This window comes from Piliocolobus tephrosceles, chromosome 3 (assembly GCF_002776525.5).
Source record: "Piliocolobus tephrosceles isolate RC106 chromosome 3, ASM277652v3, whole genome shotgun sequence".
Lineage (NCBI taxonomy): Eukaryota > Metazoa > Chordata > Mammalia > Primates > Cercopithecidae > Piliocolobus > Piliocolobus tephrosceles.
In genome coordinates, this window is record NC_045436.1 from 37,409,984 (window position 1) to 37,429,695 (window position 19,712).

A 19,712-nucleotide genomic window follows, 5' to 3' on the forward strand; every position below is an offset into this window, starting at 1 on the left:
CTAGACTAGTTTCTAAAAGGAGTCACCATAGGAGGTTCGGGAATAGCAGTAATGTTCTGTTTTTTTATCTGAGTGCTGTTACTTTTCTCAGTGTATTCTGTATTCCAGTAAAAGGTCAAAAAGTGAACAATTATGGTTTCCAGATTTGAGGGGGAAAAACACAATTTTGCTCTGGCAGAATTCCTTGGGAGATGCTTTTTCTTTTTTTCAATTTTTACAGAGATGGGGTTCCCACTATGTTGTCCAGGCTTGAACTCCTGAGCTCAAGTGATCCTCCTGGTTCTGCCTCCCAAAATGCTGGGATTACAGGTGAAAGCCCCCGTGCCTGACCAGGATGCTGCTTATTTTAAAATGCACATTGGGATTCAGTGGTAGGGCCCAGTTTCTGCATTTTTAATATTTTCTACCCCCACAAGCAGCCACCCACGACTTTGATGTGCATGGTCCAGGGAGCATTCCTTTGAGAACAAGACTTTTTGCATTTTTCTGAAACTTTGACTAAAAAGACAATCAATGTTTATTAAATGTAATAAATAAAATGGTTTGAATATATTATGCACTTGACATTAAACAGAAATATAGTTAGAGACACTAAACCAAACATCCAAAATATAGAATAGTTCTATTACTTAAAACTCTCTCTACCTCTTATCATATGTATTTAAAACCATCATATTCTTTGATCTTTTCATTTCTGTCACTAAACAAAAAGTACCCTGCACCACAGCGCACTTGTTTTAAGTGCCTGGTGAGTTACCGCATATGTTAATAATGAGTGGAGAACAAAACCTGTTCAATTTCTTGATAGTCTGCTACAGACACTAGTGTTTTGTAATTAGCAACATGTTAAGGAATTCAAATTTATGTCGTAAGTTACAAATCACTACATATCAAAGGTATGTAGGGTCGAAACTTCAAATACTAAATCTAATGCTGCTAAGGATCTAGAGTCAGCTAGTTATTAGGCAAATAAAGTGACACGTAAACATCAAATGAATGCTATGTACTCTAGATAAATTAAGACTTCTTTCTTAAAATTTAAAATAAAGCTAATGTTCACTTGCTTTGCAGATCATTGGCTCTGCAGGTCACTGGTTCAGACATCAATTGACTATGTATATGAATCACTTAGGAGTCCTGTTAAAATGCAGATTCTGAGTTGGTAAATCTGAAATGGGACCTGAGATTCTGCATTTCTAACAAGTTCCCAGATGATGCCATTACTGCCAGTCAATGACCAAATTTTGAAGAGCAGGGCTCCACTCTTGTCTACCTGCTTTGTTTTCACTGCTGCCAAAATATCCTAAGGCATAGATATGACAGTGTCAGCTTCCTCCTTATATATTCCACCCTTCGGTGATTTCACAAGTTCATCCTCCTTACTGTGACATACAAAGACTCTCAAAAGTTGCATGTGGTCTCTTTTGAGCCTCATCTCTTGGTCCATCTGCCTCATTTGCAGCAATTGCATACCCCACAATTCTACTTTAAGCCCAGTAAAACCAAACATCTCACATATCCTAACTCTTAATTATTCCCGTTTGTAATATTTTGTTTTGTTTTCCTACTCCACCCCAGGTTTCCCCCTGATAGTACTTCAATACCCACTTTAAATACTGTATTTTTAGTAAAAATCTTCATTTGTGTAGCAAACAGAGAGGCCATACCAAGTAGAAATTTCAAGAAGATTACAACTTCAGTAAAGGAAGAATTCAACAAAAATACAACTTCCAATTAGCCAGAAATAAAGAGACCAGATGAATATGCCGAATTGCATTATGTGTAAATAATCAGTCAAATCTACACTACTAAAAGCCAGATCAAACATACATTTTAAGAAAAAGAAAAGAATGTAAAATAAACCTGTAGATTAAAAGAGACTGAATAGAAGTAACAACTCTTCTTAAAAATGGTCAAGATTAAATAATAGTTATCTAGGGAGGCTTACTTAGCTGTTAAAGGGATAAATACAGGATGTAATTGAGAATAATTTAAAAGAAGTGAGTTACTTAGAGGAAAGGAAAGGGCTATGACTGAATCAGAGCACTTGGAGGAGCTTCTGGGCTTGCTGGCAAATCACTGTGTGGTGGTCACAAGAATGTATTCTCTGAATATACGGAGGTATAAAGTTTTTGTATAGTTTTCTGTATCTGTATTTTATTTTACTCTAGAAAAGGAAATAGTTTTTTAAAAAATATTATAGATCTGCTAATCTAATATAAACTTCCCTAGAGCTTCATCAGTAATAGTCCAGTGTCATCTGGATTATCTTCAGCAATCATTTTCATTCTAAATTGTCATAGTAAGTGTTGTCTCAAAGCAGAAAGAGATAGAGAGTTTAACGAAATGTCTTAAAATGCCTGATGTCTATCTTAATGATTCCAATAGAAACTTTCCAGTATAATACTCAGACATACTGCCCTTAAAACTGTATAATGGCTTATAAATTTGGGAAACCCAACAGATTTGGAAATACAGCACATATATAGCTAAGATCACTGATGAAGGTGGCTGCCTTAAATAACAGATTCTCAACATAGATGAAACAGCCCTCTATTGGAAGATGCCATCGAAGACTTTTTTGACTGGACAGGGGAAGTCAGTACCTGGCTTCAAAACATCAAAGGACAGGCTGACTCTCTTGTGAGGGGCTAATGCTGCCAGTGACCTCAAGTGGAAGCCAGTGCTCATTGGTCATTCTGAAAATCACAGGGTCCTTAAGAATTATGCTAAATCTACTCTGCTCATGCTCTATAAATGGAACAACAGAGCCTGGATGACAGCACAGTTTGCTAGATATGTTAAGCCCACTTTTGAGACCTACTGCTCTCAGTGAAAGATTCCTTTGAAAATATTACTGCTCATTGACAGTGCACCTGGTAACCCAAGAACTCTGATGGAGATGTACAAAGAGATTCCTATTTTTTCCATGCTTGATAAACATAATAACATCTATTATGTAGCCCGCAGATCAAGGAGTTATTTCTACTTTCAAGTTTCATTATTTAAAAAATATATTTCTTAAGGCTATAGCTGCCACAGTGATTCCTGTGATGAATCTGGGCAAAGTAAATCAAAGACCTTCTGGAAAGGATTCACCATTCTATGTACCATTAAGAACATTTGTGATTTATGGGAGGGGGTCAAAATATCAGTATTAATAAAAATTGATTCTAACTGCATGGGCAACTTTGAAGGGCTCAAGACTAAAGTGGAGGAAGTCACTGCAGATGTGGTAGAAATAGCAAGAGAAGTAGAAGTAGAGCCTGACACAATATGACAGTTGCTGAAATCTCAAGATAAAATGTGAGTGGCTGAGGTGTTGCTTTTTATTGATGAGCAAAGAAAGCTGTTTCTTGAGATGGAACCTACTCCTAGTGAAGATGCTTTGAAAATTGTTGAAATATCAACACAGGACTTATATTACATAAAATTAGTTGATAAATTGATAAAGCCGGGGTGGTTTGGGAAGATTGCCTCAAATCTTGAAAGAAGTTCTATAGTTAGGTAAAATACTGTCAAATAGCATAGTGTCTTTCATGAAAGGAAGAGTCAATTGATGTGGCTAACTTTATTGTTGTCTTATTTTAAGAAATTGCCACAGCCATACTGATTAGTCAGCAGCCACTGAAGTCTCAGTTGATCATTAGCATTTTGTTTTTAGCAATATAGTCCTTTTAAATTAAGGTATGTACTTTTTTTTTACACATAATGCTATTATACACTTAATAGATAGTAGTGTAAATGTGACGTATATGCACCAGGAAACCAAAAAATTTTTGTGACCTGCTTTATTGCAATATTAACTTTATTGCAGTGGTCTGGAATTGAACCTGCATTTTTTCTGAGGTATAAGTATTGGTGAAATCATGAACCTCCTTCTCTTTTTGTATGGTTTCTTCAACTCACAAAGGATAGCAGCCCCAGTAAAAGTCATTACAGAAGGCAGAGGAAACTCCATTTTTTTCTTTTTGTTTTTTAAGACTTTGCCGCTGTGTGTGTGTGTGTGTGTGTGTGTGTGTGTGTCTGTGTTTACCTTATCCTAGTGGGCCTTACCACACATTTCTGTTATGTGAGATCCAAATGTGATGTGATATACACAAGAGTAATTTTCACCCCATTCTTAAAACTAAAAATGATGTTTAAGTTACTTTTTCCTGGGGGAAAATCCAGCCCCATGGTAATTAAGCTTCACTTTACTTGAAATTAATATCTTTTTATAAATTTTACGGACTCATAAGAAATGTAATACATTTTGCTTAAGTAACTAGCATAAGCCAAAATGGCATTTCATTTTTCTTAGGCTCAGCAGATTTAATTTAATAAAGATTATAAATTGATTTTAATTAATGATGCTTACAAAATGAAAATTAATTGACAGTGTTATAGTAAAGCTACTAAAACCATAAGCCAAAGCAATATGAATAAAAGTGTAATTTAGACACAATTTTAAACCAGATTTTGAAAAACTTCTCTTTACTCAGTGATATAATCAGGCTCAATTGTATGCCTACTAGTTAGATTACTTCTTGTATAGGCTGATATATGCATAAAAGTATTATTTTTTAATTAATTTTGATAAAATTATATTTATCTCTTTAATGTGAATTTATCTCTTTAATGTAAAAATTGTATTTGTCTTTTGTCCTTGTTTCTTGTTGCACATATCAATTACAGGTCAAGCATGAGATAAGAAAATCGTGTTAATTTCATTTTCAACTAAAATAAGACTATTTCTTAGCTTATTCTTGTTTGTTGAATAAAAAAAGATTGTTCATATGTGTGAGAAATTGCTGCAGCATAATGTTCACTCTTTTTCTGTGAGTAGCATGATAATCTTTTCTTCATAGAAATCTACATCTTATCTGGGAAAGATTAGTGAAACTCATCTTTAATGTATGGTAAAACTGCAGATCTTTTTCCTCTTTTCTGAAGTCAAATTTTCACAGTCAGAACATTCAGAAACAGGATCCCTTTTCCAGTTTTACACTTGTGTTCAAGTGAAGGAAAATGTGTTCAATTTTGTTCTGCAGCTCCTCCAGGTGATTTCCAATAAGACTTGAGACTTGCTGATATCCTTCCTCACTCTCAAGCCCAAACAGCAATAGAAACATTTCGAGATTTTCTTTTGTACAATGTTTTTCAAAAGCTCATTTTCCTTTTAAATCTAAGAATGTTGTCCTTTGAAATAAAAAAAAAAAAAACCCAACCATTTTTTTCACACCTTACAGACACTGAAACATAAGTACTACGTAGGCTAGTTTCTACAGCTATTAATGTTTCAGGTATTCAACAGAATCTAGCCTGCTGTTTTCTTTAAAGGGCCCGTTTCAGTTCAGATACCCTATTGAGAAGTTTTCCACTGCTAAGTGGATTGTGTGTGTGTGTATAAGAGTTTTTTAATGAGTGAAATGACCTTTGTTTAATGAAGTTAACTATTCTATAACATCTTTCAGATGTTAAAACATTTTGCCCTAAGAGCTTTTGATATCAGTACTTTTACACAGATGTTTTTTGTGTTAGTTTGGGTCCTCTGAGACACAGATGTCAAGACAAGATTTGATGTGCAGGGAATCTCCCACCCCACCCTAATACCCTCCCACATTGTCTGTTGGAGCAATCCCCATTCTAGTACTTCCACCCTGCTCAGTAGCTTGCTGGGAGAAGCCCAGAGGCAGCAAGGCCAGGGGTGGTTGCCATGGATTCCAAGGTGCGATAGCTAGAGGCTGTCAAGCAGTTCTGTTCCTCATAGCAGGTTAGGTTGAAGGGACATCTGAGTAGGGTACCACTGTGGCCACTACACCCTCCTCTTTCCTTCAGCCTTTGACATCCTTCCCTCATGTGAACACTCTTTACTGTGTTACCCAACCATGGGGATGTTGTCACTCTGTTCTGCCTTTGACCTACGGGGACTTCTTTATTATATGGATTATTCCTCATGCTTCTTAGAGTCAAGCTTTGCCACCCCTTGCACCCCTGTTGGTCTGCCTCTGTTCCTCCCTGCCGCCATCCCTCACTACAGGAAGGCTCTTTTCATTCTGCTTCAACTCCCGAATTTTGGACTACCTGCCTCCCACATATACGCCTAGCTTGCTTGGCGCCATCTAATAGCTTTTTGACTAAATTGTTGAGGAAAAGAAGGAAGAAGAGCCATCTGGGTTTCTTACATCAGCAACTGGCTAGAATATGGTTCCATTCACTGAAATAGAGAAAATAATAGAAGGATCTAAGAACAAATTTGGGCCTCACGTATGTGTACATGTTGTGGGGAAATAGAAGTTTGGATGTTAAAATAATGAAGTTGGGTGTGACTTTGGGACACCTTCTTGAAATTAATAGGCTCAGTAGAGGAGTCTGACTGGAGATAATAGTATGGTGAATCATTAGCTTCTATGTGGTAGTTGAAACCCTGACTTTCAAAGAAACAACAAAGAAGGGAGGAGCTAGCGATGGAGCACAGTAACAGTGCTGCCTGAGGGATGCACTGAGGAATGTACCAGGAAAATTAAGGGACACGAGAGAGTTGAAAAGAGAGCTAGTGACCAACAGAGTATAAAGATATAAAAATGGCAAAAGAGTCACTGAGATTTAATAACCAGTTTAAAATTTAGTTATTATGGAGTAAGCCCATATCACACAGGTGGTGGCATGAACGGGAATGAGGGATTAAATGTAGCCAAAACAAAATATGTATTATAATTCAAGTAACAAAAAGTATATATTGTCATGTGGACTGAGGAATAGTCTTTTTCATCCTTTGCAGTAAAGATATATATGATTGACTAGCCAAGTCGATTTAAATTATTTAGCGTACATCCATAAAACTTTATGAATTACTTGCTGCATATATGATGACACTCGCCAGTATTGCCCATTTTGTGTTGATTTTGTTAACGTACGTTACTAAGGAGCTTTTCATCAAATTTTGCAGTCCCTGAAACATTTTCATCTTTAAAGTTACAAATGTGATTTCTCATCTGCTGTATAGAAAATATGGAACCAGAAATATTTTAAAATGATACTTGTTTTCAAAGTGTTAATCTTTTTAGTCACACAGTTGTTTTTTACATCCTATGCTGAAAATAACAAGAAATTTGATGCCGAGGGAAAAATGATTTTTTATGACTTAGTAGATAATTCACAAATATGTGTTAAGATATTAGGATTTATGTCCTACCAGTTTCAAAAGTACTACAAGTGACTTGTTCAATACGGAGTACAACTTTAAAAAATGTCTTTAAAGTAATTGATGTTGTGTTTGTGACCTGGCTTGAAGTTCTCTTTTGGTGAAGAGCATGCATAGTACATGATTGTCTTTAAAAAGGTTTAATAGGCCGGGTGCGGTGGCTCACGCCTGTAATCCCAGCACTTTGGGAGGCCGAGGCGGGCGGATCACAAGGTCAGGAGATCGAGACCACAGTGAAACCCTGTCTCTACTAAAAATACAAAAAATTAGCCGGGCGCGGTGGCGGGCGCCTATAGTCCCAGCTACTCAGGAGGCTGAGGCAGGAGAATGGCGTGAAGCCGGGAGGCGGAGCTTGCAGTGAGCTGAGATCCGGCCACTGCACTCCAGCCTGGGCGACAGAGCAAGACTCAGTCTCAAAAAAAAAAAAAAAAAAAAAAAAAAGGTTTCATAATTATTTACTCAGTGAACAAATGTTTTGAGTGCCTTATGAGTCAGGCATTTTTGTGGGTGCTGGAGATAATAGTGATGGAAAACAAAAGTCCCTTTTCCTTATAGAACTTAAATTCTAGTGTGGGAAGGCAGATAGTACAGAAATAAATTGATGGATGGATAGATGGATAGGTAGGTATTTACTATATAGCAGGTACTATTTCTGCTTTTGTATAGTGCTGTGGAAATGAGTAAAGCCAGGACAAAGGAAAAGAAGAGGTGATGCTGGTGGGTATTATTTTTAAGTTGGATGGTTAGAGAAAGTATTGAATAGGGGACATTTGAACAGAGTCCTCCATGAAGGAAGTAAAAGAAATAAAAAGAGGAATAGCCAGCACAAAGGCTCTGAGGTTGCAGCACACTTTACCCCTCAAGAAAGAACGGTGACAGAAAGTGAGAAAGAGAGAAGTAAAATATGAGTTCACAGTGGTGGGGATGTATGTAGATGATAGAAGGACCCAACAGGCAACCATAAAAGACATTGGCTTTTACTCTGAGTGAAATGGGAAGCTCTTAGTGGGTGTTGAGCAGTGGATTAGTAAGATAAAACTTATTTCATTATGCATTTCAGGTACTTATTCCTAATCATAGTAATTAATTATTAATTTGGAGTATAGAAAGTTCATATGTGAAGTGATGGGTGTTGGCTCTTTTAGAATTCAGTGAAAATCCTAAACTTCTTGCAGAAAGTGGTTCCAAGCTTTGAGTTACTCTTCCTGATGATCAGTACAGTTGGTTTACTTTCTTGTTATCTTTGTCCTAAAGCTTCTTAAATTACTTTGTAGCGCAAGTCTAATGGATTATACCAGCCCATGTAAATTCTGAAAATGTTAATATTGCCCAATGATTCAGAGGCTTTAGTAATTTGCTTAAACTACTGATTGTTTTATTGGTATAAACTGTATTCCTCAGTGTCTACTATGATTTCAAAGTTAGTATTTGCCTTGGAATTTTCCTTTGAAGCTCGCAACTGTCTTTCAATATAAGACAGGCTCTCAGAGCTCCACTTATTTAACAACTGTGTCTGTGCCCACTTTTATTCCTTTAAGCATCCTAGAGTAAACATTTCAAATGATTTTGAATTATCAAAGGTCATTTTGAAAAACAAGATTATTGAGAAAATATTTTAAAAGTTCATGAGAAAGTTGTCTAAAATACACCCCCCCACCCAACGTAGGCCTGAAATGCCACTAAATCAACAAAGGATAGTCAATAAAAGCTACCCTGTATTTTCTAGGATTTGGGGAAAGTGGAGTAGCTCTACTTTCTCTAAGTAACCTATTTTAAATTTGTTTGAACAGCAGAATTATTATACCTCTTTTTCATCCAGAATGGAGTTGACTGTAGGCATCTTTTCAAAGTACCCATAGGTCAGGACCTCTCTGGACTTTCCACTGCCTTGAAAGACACTGCCAGAAGAGTGCTGTTCCCCACACTTACAAAAGGAAAAGCAATGTTCTTTTCTCCAGCCATTATTTTATGCGAAGTCCAACTTTATTTTATCAGAGCTATCTGAACTTTCAATTTATTTGAAACATTCATTGACTAATACCTTTAATGGAGCTTTTAATGTCTCTGATCATTTATCCTTTGTTAGGTTAGCAGAACTGTAACAACACAGTCACTTTCACAGCCACAAATGATACTTTCATAGTCATTTGTGGACATGTACTATGCAGAGTGTCACAAAGTTTGAGCCACCTGACAAACCTATTTCTAGTTGAAATCAACAGGGTGATGCTCTGCCTTCTTGTTGCAGCTGTCATACCGTAAACAAGTGTCATTTTCATGGTCCATGAGGAAAAGTATAGCATTTTCCTCATTTGGGATTGTGCAGGTTAGAATGGCCCCAAAACATAGTCCTGAAGTTCTGTTTAATGTTCCTGAGTGCAGGAAGGCTGTAATTTGCCTTAAAAGATAAACTAATGTGTATTAAATAAACTTGATTCAGGCATTAGTTATAATGCTGTTGACCATGAGTTCAATGCTAATGAATCAATCTATATTAAAGATATATTTAGACAGAAACACACATAAAAAAGGTTATGCGTTGATCAGTTGGCAACAATGTTGTGACCAGAGGCTTGTGAGAACTGTTTTTCCCCTAGGAGCAATGGCTCAGTATTTGTTAATTCAGTGGTTGCAGCAATTTTATAGAACGCAATTACTGTGAATGCGAATCAACTGTATTTCATTAACGGTGGTGATTTATAGGGACTTTAGATACCAGAAATGTTTCACGATTCCCTTTCTCGGAAACCATTGTTTTAATATGTTTAAATGCATGCATGCAGAGTTGTGATGTTAAACATAATTTCACTGTGGGTTCTGGTCAAAAAGATGAAATGTCATCAGTTAACTTGAAAGATACATTATTCTAAACATTATCCTCCAGAAAATTGACATGTACACGAAGCATATTGAATGCTTAGCAAATAATTTGTTTTAGAGTAATAATCTTTGAGTATTGTAGTGATTCTAGTTTTGGAAAAGAAGGCAGTATCAGTGTTAGAGAATAATATTCTTTTCAGGATTTTATGTAGTTACTTCAAGGTGTATGAAAGAAGACTCACTTGGGTGTTAAATTCTTGTCCCTGCTTTACTTAAAGCTAGTAATCTTGAGAAATTTACTAAATCATTTTAAGCCTGATTACCTTGCCTGCAAAGTGAGGAACATTTTCAATTTAAAATTTTATTTCTTTTATTAGTATTCTTCCTGACCTTGAATCATTTCTATTCCCATCATTTCCAGTTGCCAAGAAATCCATGAACCTTAATGTTGTTTGTTAGCCATCAGATTTTATTTTACTGAACTCAAGCTCAGTCACATTAGTTACCGATAAAATCATATTATATATATATAAAACATATATTAATAAATAATATATATAAATATATAAATATATAACTCATGATTTTATCGGTAACTAATGTGACTGAACTTGAATATATCAAATATTAATATTTGATATATCTTGACATTTTGTATTATGGTAAGAAGAAATAAAAGACCTTCCTCAAATTTTAGGATATGGACTTCTGTTTGTTGATGTTTATGTTTTATGATACACTATTGTAAATCATACTAAAGGTTTTCTCTGAAAAAGACTAGAATTGACAATACTTTATTTGTTAACAGTTTCAAGTTTTAGATCACGGGTGCTTAATTTCCTGTGTGTGCACAATATATTGGCATTGTTTTATCTGACTTCAAAGATGTCTGTATAGATACCAACAAAAGATAAAGTGTAAGAATAAATATCATGAAAAGATGCTGTATCAGATAAAATTCTAGAGCCAGATTAAAAAAACATAAAGGTAAACATGCTTGATATATAAAAATTGAGAAATATGATAAAAAGAAATGTTTAAAGCATCTGTAATACCACTGCCTAAGATGCAGTTTATTTTGAAATGTTGTCTTCTAGTCTTCATACAGTTTAAAAATCATACTATAATCATCATTATTTCCAGTGTTTTCCCCTTAGCGTAATATAATATAACATCCATGTTTTAAAAAATATTTTATGAACGTCATGTTTAGGGATTACACTGTATATATCCCATCTCATAGATTCCTTTATATTGAGCATTTGAATTTTTATTTTTATTTACATTTATTTTTATCTTTATTTTTTGCTTTTGTGGATAAACTGCAGTGAGCATCCTCTGTATAATTTTTTTTTTCTGTTTTAGGATTACTTCCTTAGGATAGATTGCCAGAAGTGGAGTTACTGGGTCAGAGGGTATGAACTTATGAACTTTTTTTTTAAATAAATTTTTTGTTTCTGTCCAGTCATTTGTAAAAAAATTAAAACAATAATGATTATAATTGTTACCTGCTAGAAAACTGTTTCTGAAGGCAAGATTCTGTGATCAGAGAAGTTTGGAAAATACCCAGGATAAAAAGCCTTTTAATCTGATTTACCTCAGCATTTCCCAAATTTAACTGAACACAGAAATTTTTTTTTGATACACTTCTTAAAATTTTGTGGAAGTTTTATATAGGATGTAGTCTATGAACTACTGATATAAAGTTAAAATTGTTTTATTTGCTTGATTATGTTTTATTGGTCAAAGGAATTAAACTATAAATCTTTATGCTAAAAATTATTAAAAGGGATTAATGTTGTTTACTATGGTTTTTGTGCATGTCTTTATAAAGTCTTACAACTTTTAAAATGGAAATGTTCTATGTTGTTTACTAAAAAGCATTTTAATGCCTTGGTGGCATCAATACTTTTTTGCAATCATTAATGATATTTAGAATGTAGACATATAACATGAAAGTAGAACATAATATAGGTTATACAAATCTTGTTTTTTCCACTGTTTTCCCCTGCAGAATGTGAAAACCTTTGCATCTTCTGATAGTCTAGCCAAGGTCCAAGAAGTAGCAAGCTGGCTTTTGGAAATGAATCAGGAACTGCTCTCTGTGGGCAGCAAAAGACGACGAACTGGAGGCTCTCTGAGAGGTAACCCTTCCTCAAGCCAGGTAGATGAAGAACAGATGAATCGTGTGGTAGAGGAGGAACAGCAACAGCAACTCAGACAACAAGAGGAGGAGCACACTGCAAGGAATGGTGAAGTTGTTGGAGTAGAACCTAGACCTGGAGGCCAAAATGATTCCCAGCAAGGACAATTGGAAGAAAACAATAATAGATTTATTTCGGTAGATGAGGACTCCTCAGGAAACCAAGAAGAACAAGAGGAAGATGAAGAACATGCTGGTGAACAAGATGAGGAGGATGAGGAGGAGGAGGAGATGGACCAGGAGAGTGATGATTTTGATCAGTCTGATGATAGTAGCAGAGAAGATGAACATACACATAGTAACAGTGTCACAAACTCCAGTAGTGTTGTGGACCTGCCCGTTCACCAGCTCTCCTCCCCATTCTATACAAAAACAACAAAAGTGAGTATATTCATTATATTGTTAACCTGGGTGGGAAACTTTACATACCTATTTTAAGTAATGAAACTTTCCTCTCAGTCTTTGTATTACTAAAAATTAATCTTAAGATATGTAATAATAAAATGAAATAGTTTTTTGTTTTACAGAAGGTATTGGAAAGTATTAACAAGTAGAAATACTGATAATGGGACAATCTGAGTACAAATGGAGGGAAAGTAATTGAGCCTATTACTATGAAAAATTATTAACATCAAATTTTCGTCTAAACCTTGAGTCCCAGGCAGGGATTAGTAGCTTGTGTGGGGTGTAGAGGTTTTGGGTGAAATATAATTTGTGTAAATCAAGTAACGAAGAAGCTTTTTATTTACAAAATGCAGCTGCTGGAGTGGGCTATTTACAAGTGTCACTCTAAGGCATAAATTACTCAAAAGTTGCCTCAAATTAGTTCTAGTTATTTATCATTTGAGAATTAGAAATAATGAATATTCATGTAGAATAGACTTACAAGTTAAACTATATTTTGGAAAGGAACATTTTAACTTGAATAATAGCTTACTTGTTTTATAGAAATTAATGTCTGTGGTAGTTCATCCTCTTACTCCTACTTGCTTATTTCTTACATTTTACAGTGATTTTAGGCCATAAACAATATACAAACTGATTTAACTGATTTGACATCATATCATTTAACCTAACTTGACTTGGAATGAAGTGTCTTACACACTTGGATTAATAATAGTTGAATTGCTAAATCATGTTTTACATCTGCTTGTAAAACTTTAACTTTCTAAAATGTGTTTGGCCCTAATTTACCTAGCCTGTCTGCAAGTCAGATTATATTTAGCTGACATGATCTTAGAAGGACGTGACATCAAGTAGTGATTTTTCATCCATTGTATCATCCCTGTCTCAAGATGTTGAAGCAGTAGCTTTGGATCTCAGCCAGATGGCTCTACCGCTAACAACTATACACTGCTTTGTTAAGGCTCAGACCTTATATAGTGTCATTCCTCCCTTCTGTCCCCTCAGTCTTGATCTCCTTCTTCAAGGTTACTATATCAAAAGGGAGTTTATACATCTCTTTTTTTCCTGAGGGTTCAGTTAGAGGAATAGGGGTTTAATACTTAAGGTCCAATTGCATTATCTTATTTCAGAAAGAGGTTCAATCAAAACTAAGCCTTGCAGAACAATGCAGAGTTATTGCTGATTTCTGCTACACTTTAAATTAAAAGCAAAAAAAGCTAGTTAGACAAAAGTTTATCTTTTTCCAAAAGGAAAAGTCATCCTTATATTCTGTAGGAAACCTTCCATTTCACAAGTTTGACAGGTATTTTATCTTTACCTTCAAGATAAAATCATTAACAGAAATTTTATGTGTATAATGATTACCTCTTTAAAAACGAAGTGTACTGAATTTGTTAGTTTTTTTTCTAGTGGTTCTGAATCATGAATAACAGTTATTCTTGTACATGCAAGATAACAAGAATGGACTGGGCCCTGACCATAGCAGGGATAGATGTGTGTATGCATTTAGATATATACACATGTACAGTATAGATGTGTATATGCATTTATTATATAAGTGTGTATGTATACTTTTTGATATATTGTTGATCATGAGATGATCATGAGATAAGTATGTCATGAAGAATACAAAGCTGTTTGATTGCCAGGATAGTGATGCCCTTCTATAAGTACGATTTCAGTCTGAAATTTTTGTAAATGTTTTCCTTTTTGTCCATTCCTAAAACCCTTCTGCCAGAGTATTCCCAGAGCACTTTCAATAGCATTTAGAAAAGTTGCTTAGTACTGCTTTACCTAAAAAGAAAATGTCAATATTCTCCGTCTGTAGATGTTTTAATACAATAAATAGAAGCTCTCACTAGTTCAAGTACTTTATTTTGGAGGAGCTTTAAATTCTTGATCATTATAAAGTTAAGACACTTCTACAGACGTTACCTTAGACCATAGTGTCATTCAAGTCTTCTTAAACTTTGACTTTTGAGAGTAGAGGCATAAGAAATGAAATCCCATTTTTAAATGTTAATATAGGATTAGCTTTCTACAAATTTTACTCAGGATACCTTTCAGGTTTTATTTTTTGGCATTCTCATAAACAAACCCTGTGGACAGCTAGACTGAATTTTATCCATCATCCCTAAATATGCTGCATAAGCAAATATGATATTAATGAGAAAAAAAGATTTTTAATTCTTCCTTGCATTGCTTTATTCTTTGAAAGCATTTTGAAAACTGTCAAAACTCTGAGGACAGTTTTTCCCCCCTTGTCACTAAAGGTTTGTTCTTTTGGGAGCCTTATGGCAAGCAATATATGTTAAAAATTCCATACTGTCTTACTGTTAAAAGTCAAGGGAAGTGATAGTCAAGAATTGCTATTTATTAAGCTCACACTGTTTGAAAGAGCCTACGACAGATACATAAACAAAAGTTACAGAGTGGCCAAATGATCCACCCCAGATCACACTAAGTGATGAGAGATTTGCCTAATTGCAAAAAACCCCTTTCTGTTTCCATGTACTATGCTGCCCCCTATGGTGGAATATGACAAACATCACTAAACAAGATTTCCAATATAGTCATAGAGACTCTGGCGTGTGATGATTTTCTAATACTATGTCCCATTTGAAGTGATCAGAGCTACCCTATAGAAAGGACAGAGAGCTCAGTTAACTACTTTTCTTTGTAGCACTTAACAAAACACTATTGAAGATTTTACAGCTCAAGGCTAAAGTAATCAGGAAGAAATGACACTGTTAAAAAATTTGATAGAGGTCATACTGTCTCGAATCCGTAAAACATGCTTTTTTTTTTTTTTTTTTTAACATAAAACATCCGTAAAAAAGCAGAGGTTGTGTGCTGGCTGTTCCTCTAAATTTGACTAGCCTGTAAATTCTAGAGTCAACTTGGTTCTCCAGATATAAATGTCTGTCTCTTCAGTTTTTACTTCCTTTGTCAACATCCTTATCATATTTTTTCTTTTTAAAAATTGTTTTCTGAAGAGTGCCCAGCTCATATTGAAGAATCTTTGACATATTTTATGCAGAATATCAACTAATTTTCTACTAACATGAAAAACAAATGAGACAATTATTAGGCCAGATCTGGTATCCTGATCTTTTGATGAAGAGAAGTATGTTGAGCACTAATTTCTGATGCTTCCATATCTATCTTAGTGGCTTCCACCTGTTCTCTTCTCATATAACATCCTTACCTCAAATGAGTCTGTTTTTTTCCCATCCTGATTGTTGGATTCTTCCACCTGTTCTCGTCTCACATAACTTCCTTACCTCAAATTAGTCTTATTTTTTTCCCATCCTGATTGTTAGATTCCTCTTAGTAATTAAACCGTGTTTATCCATTTACCTCAAATAAGAAATAAATGTTTATCGAAAAATACATATGTATAAAGGATAGCCGGGTGTGGTAGCTCACACTGTGATCCGAGCACTTTGGGAGGCTGAGGTGGGCAGATTGCTTGAGCCTAGGGGTTCAAGACCAGCCTGGGCAAACATGGCAAAACCCTGTCTCTACAAAAAATACAAAAATTAGCTAAGTGTGATGGCATGCACCTGTGGTTCCAGTTACTTTGAGGGCTGAGGTGGGAGGATCATTTGGGCCCAGGAGGTTGAGGCTGCAGTGATCTGGGCCACAGAGAGTCCTGTTTCAGAATAAATAAATAGAGAGGGGGGGAGGTGTGGAGAAACATCTAGTGTATTGGAGTTTAGAGGCAGGCATAAGACCCTTTCTTGTCTATAAGTTCTGAACAGTAGAGGAATCAGGTAATAGGATCATTAACCAATCAGGGTATCTGGTCCACCATTCTCCAGCCACCTCCTAGGACCAGAGCTGCTGAGAAACTTTGTAGGACAATGTGTCTAACATTGGAAATATAACAGGGCTCTAAGTTACACTCTGTTGTAGAGTTCTAGAGAATGATAGCTTCTTCAGAAAGTCCCTGGCCTAGTCTACCTACAAGACAAATAACTTAAGTTCAAATTCTGTTTGGTGTAGACATGTCCAGAGAGCAAAAAATGCTATTTAAGGCAGTCATCTTGAGTAACATCCACTAGTAAACATGGCCCAGTGAATAGCCATGTCCCCTACCTTTGTGAAGGAGGAAAAATGAAACATTGACTCAGCATAGTTTAGCCCAATTTTAAACATGTGGGGAGGATAATGGAAATGGGAGAAATGGGGACAATGGGTGAGATGGGTTTTCCCTTAACATATTAGAGTGATAAGAACTTTTCAGATCTGAGTTTGAATTCTGATTATGCCACTTACTATATAACCGTAAGTATGTAATCTCAGTGAACCTATTACTTTATCTATAAAATAAAGACTAGACTGCCTACCTCTTAAGGTTTTTGTAAGGATTAAGTGAAATAATTTATGTAAATCAGGTAGCATAGTGCCTGGGACACTCAAGGTATTTTACAGATACAGGCCTTATGACATCATTTTATTTGTCTCTTGTGCCTTACCCCAAATCCTACAAAATACACTTCATTACCCACAGCGGTTGTCAGTCTCTATATGTATGTTTTACGACCTTCAGCATTCAGTCATCATGTCACCCTCTAGTGTAAAAAGAAGTAGAGACATAAATTCTTTTAAAAAGGTACACAGGAGGATTAGAAGAATACTATAATAAGCTAGGCCCATCTTCAATAAAAATAGACATAAATTTTGAAGCCGATGCTACCCACAGATCTCCCTAGCTGATAAAATATGTACCCTTTCCTTTCATTAGAATTTAAGTCAATTTCTCGAGACTTCCTTCTAATCTTTAACTATAGCTTCTGTATATTTAAATGCTTTAATGAATCTTCCATATGGATGCCACAATGAATTTTAGCTCATGGTTAATTTCTAATTAATGCTTGTTAATATAGTTTTAAATATATTTGTTAATATTATGTTAAACCATAATAACTCTAAATGTTGGTGATAAACTGTATCTCATTCACTACAGGTCATGACAGTTACTATTATTAATTATTTAAGAGATGGGGCCTTGCTGTGTTGCCCAGGCTGACCTTGAACCCCTGGGCACAAGAGATCCTCCTGTGTAGTTGGGACGGCAGGCATGGACCACCGTACCCAGCTCAAAAAGTATTTTAATTATGGGGTTTCATTGTAGACTAAAGAATAATCTTCACCCCAAATGGGCCATTTTAAAATTGTTTTATAGCGCTCCATTGATTTGTTCTTTATACAGATGATAAACCTCACTGAAATATACACAAATATCACAAATAGTTATCTTCAAAATACTTCCAAAGAAAATTGTTTCCTATGTGTATTATTATAATGATCTGATCCATTTTTAATGTTGTTTTTTGTTGGTGGTAGGGAAGACAGTATGAAGAAAAAGGATATAGGAATATATCATGATGAATTTTGTTTTCACTTTGGTAGATAACTCCAAAATGATTTTTCAAGCTCCATTCATTCACCTTAGCCATAGTTTTGCATTTCTAGCTGTCTGTTGGGCATCATCATCTGAGTGGTCCACTGAAAACTAAAACTACTAATAGTTTCTTTCCCAAAAACAAAGTTTCTATTTTCCTACCCAGATTTTCTTTTTTCTCTCAATCGTCCCGTCTTCTGGTCAGTGGATGGAAAAGTAACTTGACTTCTTATGATCTGAGTCTGGGCCTGCTGAAGAATTTAACAGACTTGATCACTTAGTCTCTCTTTTTCTTACCCACCAGGCACTTGTAAGATAAAAATTGGAGGGTTAGTGTTTAAAAATGTAAAGAGCATTTTTGCTTGTGCTTCTGTTTGCATCAGGCTATGATGCCATGCCCTTGACGGTGAGTTGGCAGTATGAATAATTGGATGAGTTTTTAAAATGAATTTTTAGCTCTGTATAGATAATAGCCTCAATACAGATATCTGGTACCCTGTTTCCCACTGATAAAGCCAAACCTAAATGAGAACATTTGAAGTCATCCAATATCTTACCATAGTTTCTACCTGGTTTCATCTCCTTTCCTCTACTTATTTTGAATGATACTCCTTCCCGCCAGCCAGATCCTTCAAATCCAAGTCCAAATCCCCTATCTTTATACCTTCCTAGATTTAGAAAATCTAATTCCTTTGAACCTGTTGTTGCTTCTCTTCATGGTGCAGTTCATTTGGTATTACCTGGTGACATTTTTGGTAAGCTTTGTCTTAAGTTGACATAAAATTCTTCACTTTTTTGAGCAGTAGAAATTTGATAAATTGGCCGGGTGCGGTGGCTCAAGCCTGTAATCCCAGCACTTTGGGAGGCCGAGACGGGCGGATCACGAGGTCAGGAGATTGAGACCATCCTGGCTAACCCGGTGAAACCCCGTCTCTACTAAAAAATACAAAAAAACTAGCTGAGCGAGGTGGCGGGCGCCTGTAGTCCCAGCTACTGAGGAGGCTGAGACAGGAGAATGGCGTAAACCCGGGAGGCGGAGCATCTTGGCTCACTGCACTCCAGCCTGGGCGACAGAGTAAGACTCCGTCTCAAAAAAAAAAAAAAAAAAAAAAATTTGATAAATTTGTCTTCAATCCTAATTCAGGTTGAGAGTTGAAGACTGGCAAACTGTAATGTGAACAGTTGTCATTTCACCTTTTTTTTTTTTTTTTTTTTTTTCCTAAGACAAGGTCTTGCTTTGTTGCCCAGGCTGGATGGAGTGCAGTGACATAATCGCGGCTCACTGCAGCCTCCACCTCCCAGGCTTAAGCAATTCTCCCAGCTCAGCCTCCAGAGTAACTGGGACCACCTGTGGCACCACCACGCTTGGCTAATTTTTGAATTATCTGTAGAGACAAGGTCTTGCTATGCTGCCCACGTTGGTCTCAAACTCCTGGACTCTAGTGATCTTCCTGCCTGGGTCTCCCAAAGTGTTAGGATTATAGGTGTGAGCCACCATGCCCCAGCTTCATTTCACCTCTTAGGATGTACTTAAGCTAGACCAGAAATTGTAAATGGGCACATCATTAAAATTGAGTTTAAGACTCAGGTATTCAGTATATGTACAGATTGTTACATTGAGACTCCCCTGAGGAGAAGAGAAAAATCCCACCTTAGGAATCATTTTGTAACATGCAGAAATCGATTGA

General features: G+C 35.8%; 1 protein-coding gene across 7 annotated transcripts in view; it reads left to right on the plus strand.

Annotated features, from left to right (window-relative positions):
• FBXW7 (F-box and WD repeat domain containing 7) overlaps positions 1-19,712 on the plus strand; it is a 216,732-nt gene that overhangs the window by 112,555 nt on the left and 84,465 nt on the right. For 5 of the 7 annotated variants that reach the window (XM_023227650.2, XM_023227608.2, XM_023227630.2 and 2 more), the window contains exons 2-3: positions 11,372-11,421; positions 12,021-12,590. In XM_023227650.2, coding sequence (XP_023083418.1) covers positions 12,352-12,590 — 239 coding nt within the window. In that variant the 5' untranslated portion in view covers positions 11,372-11,421; positions 12,021-12,351. The remainder of the gene's footprint in view (positions 1-11,371; positions 11,422-12,020; positions 12,591-19,712) is intronic. The other 2 variants (XM_023227614.2, XM_023227641.2) reach the window with 1 other exon arrangement.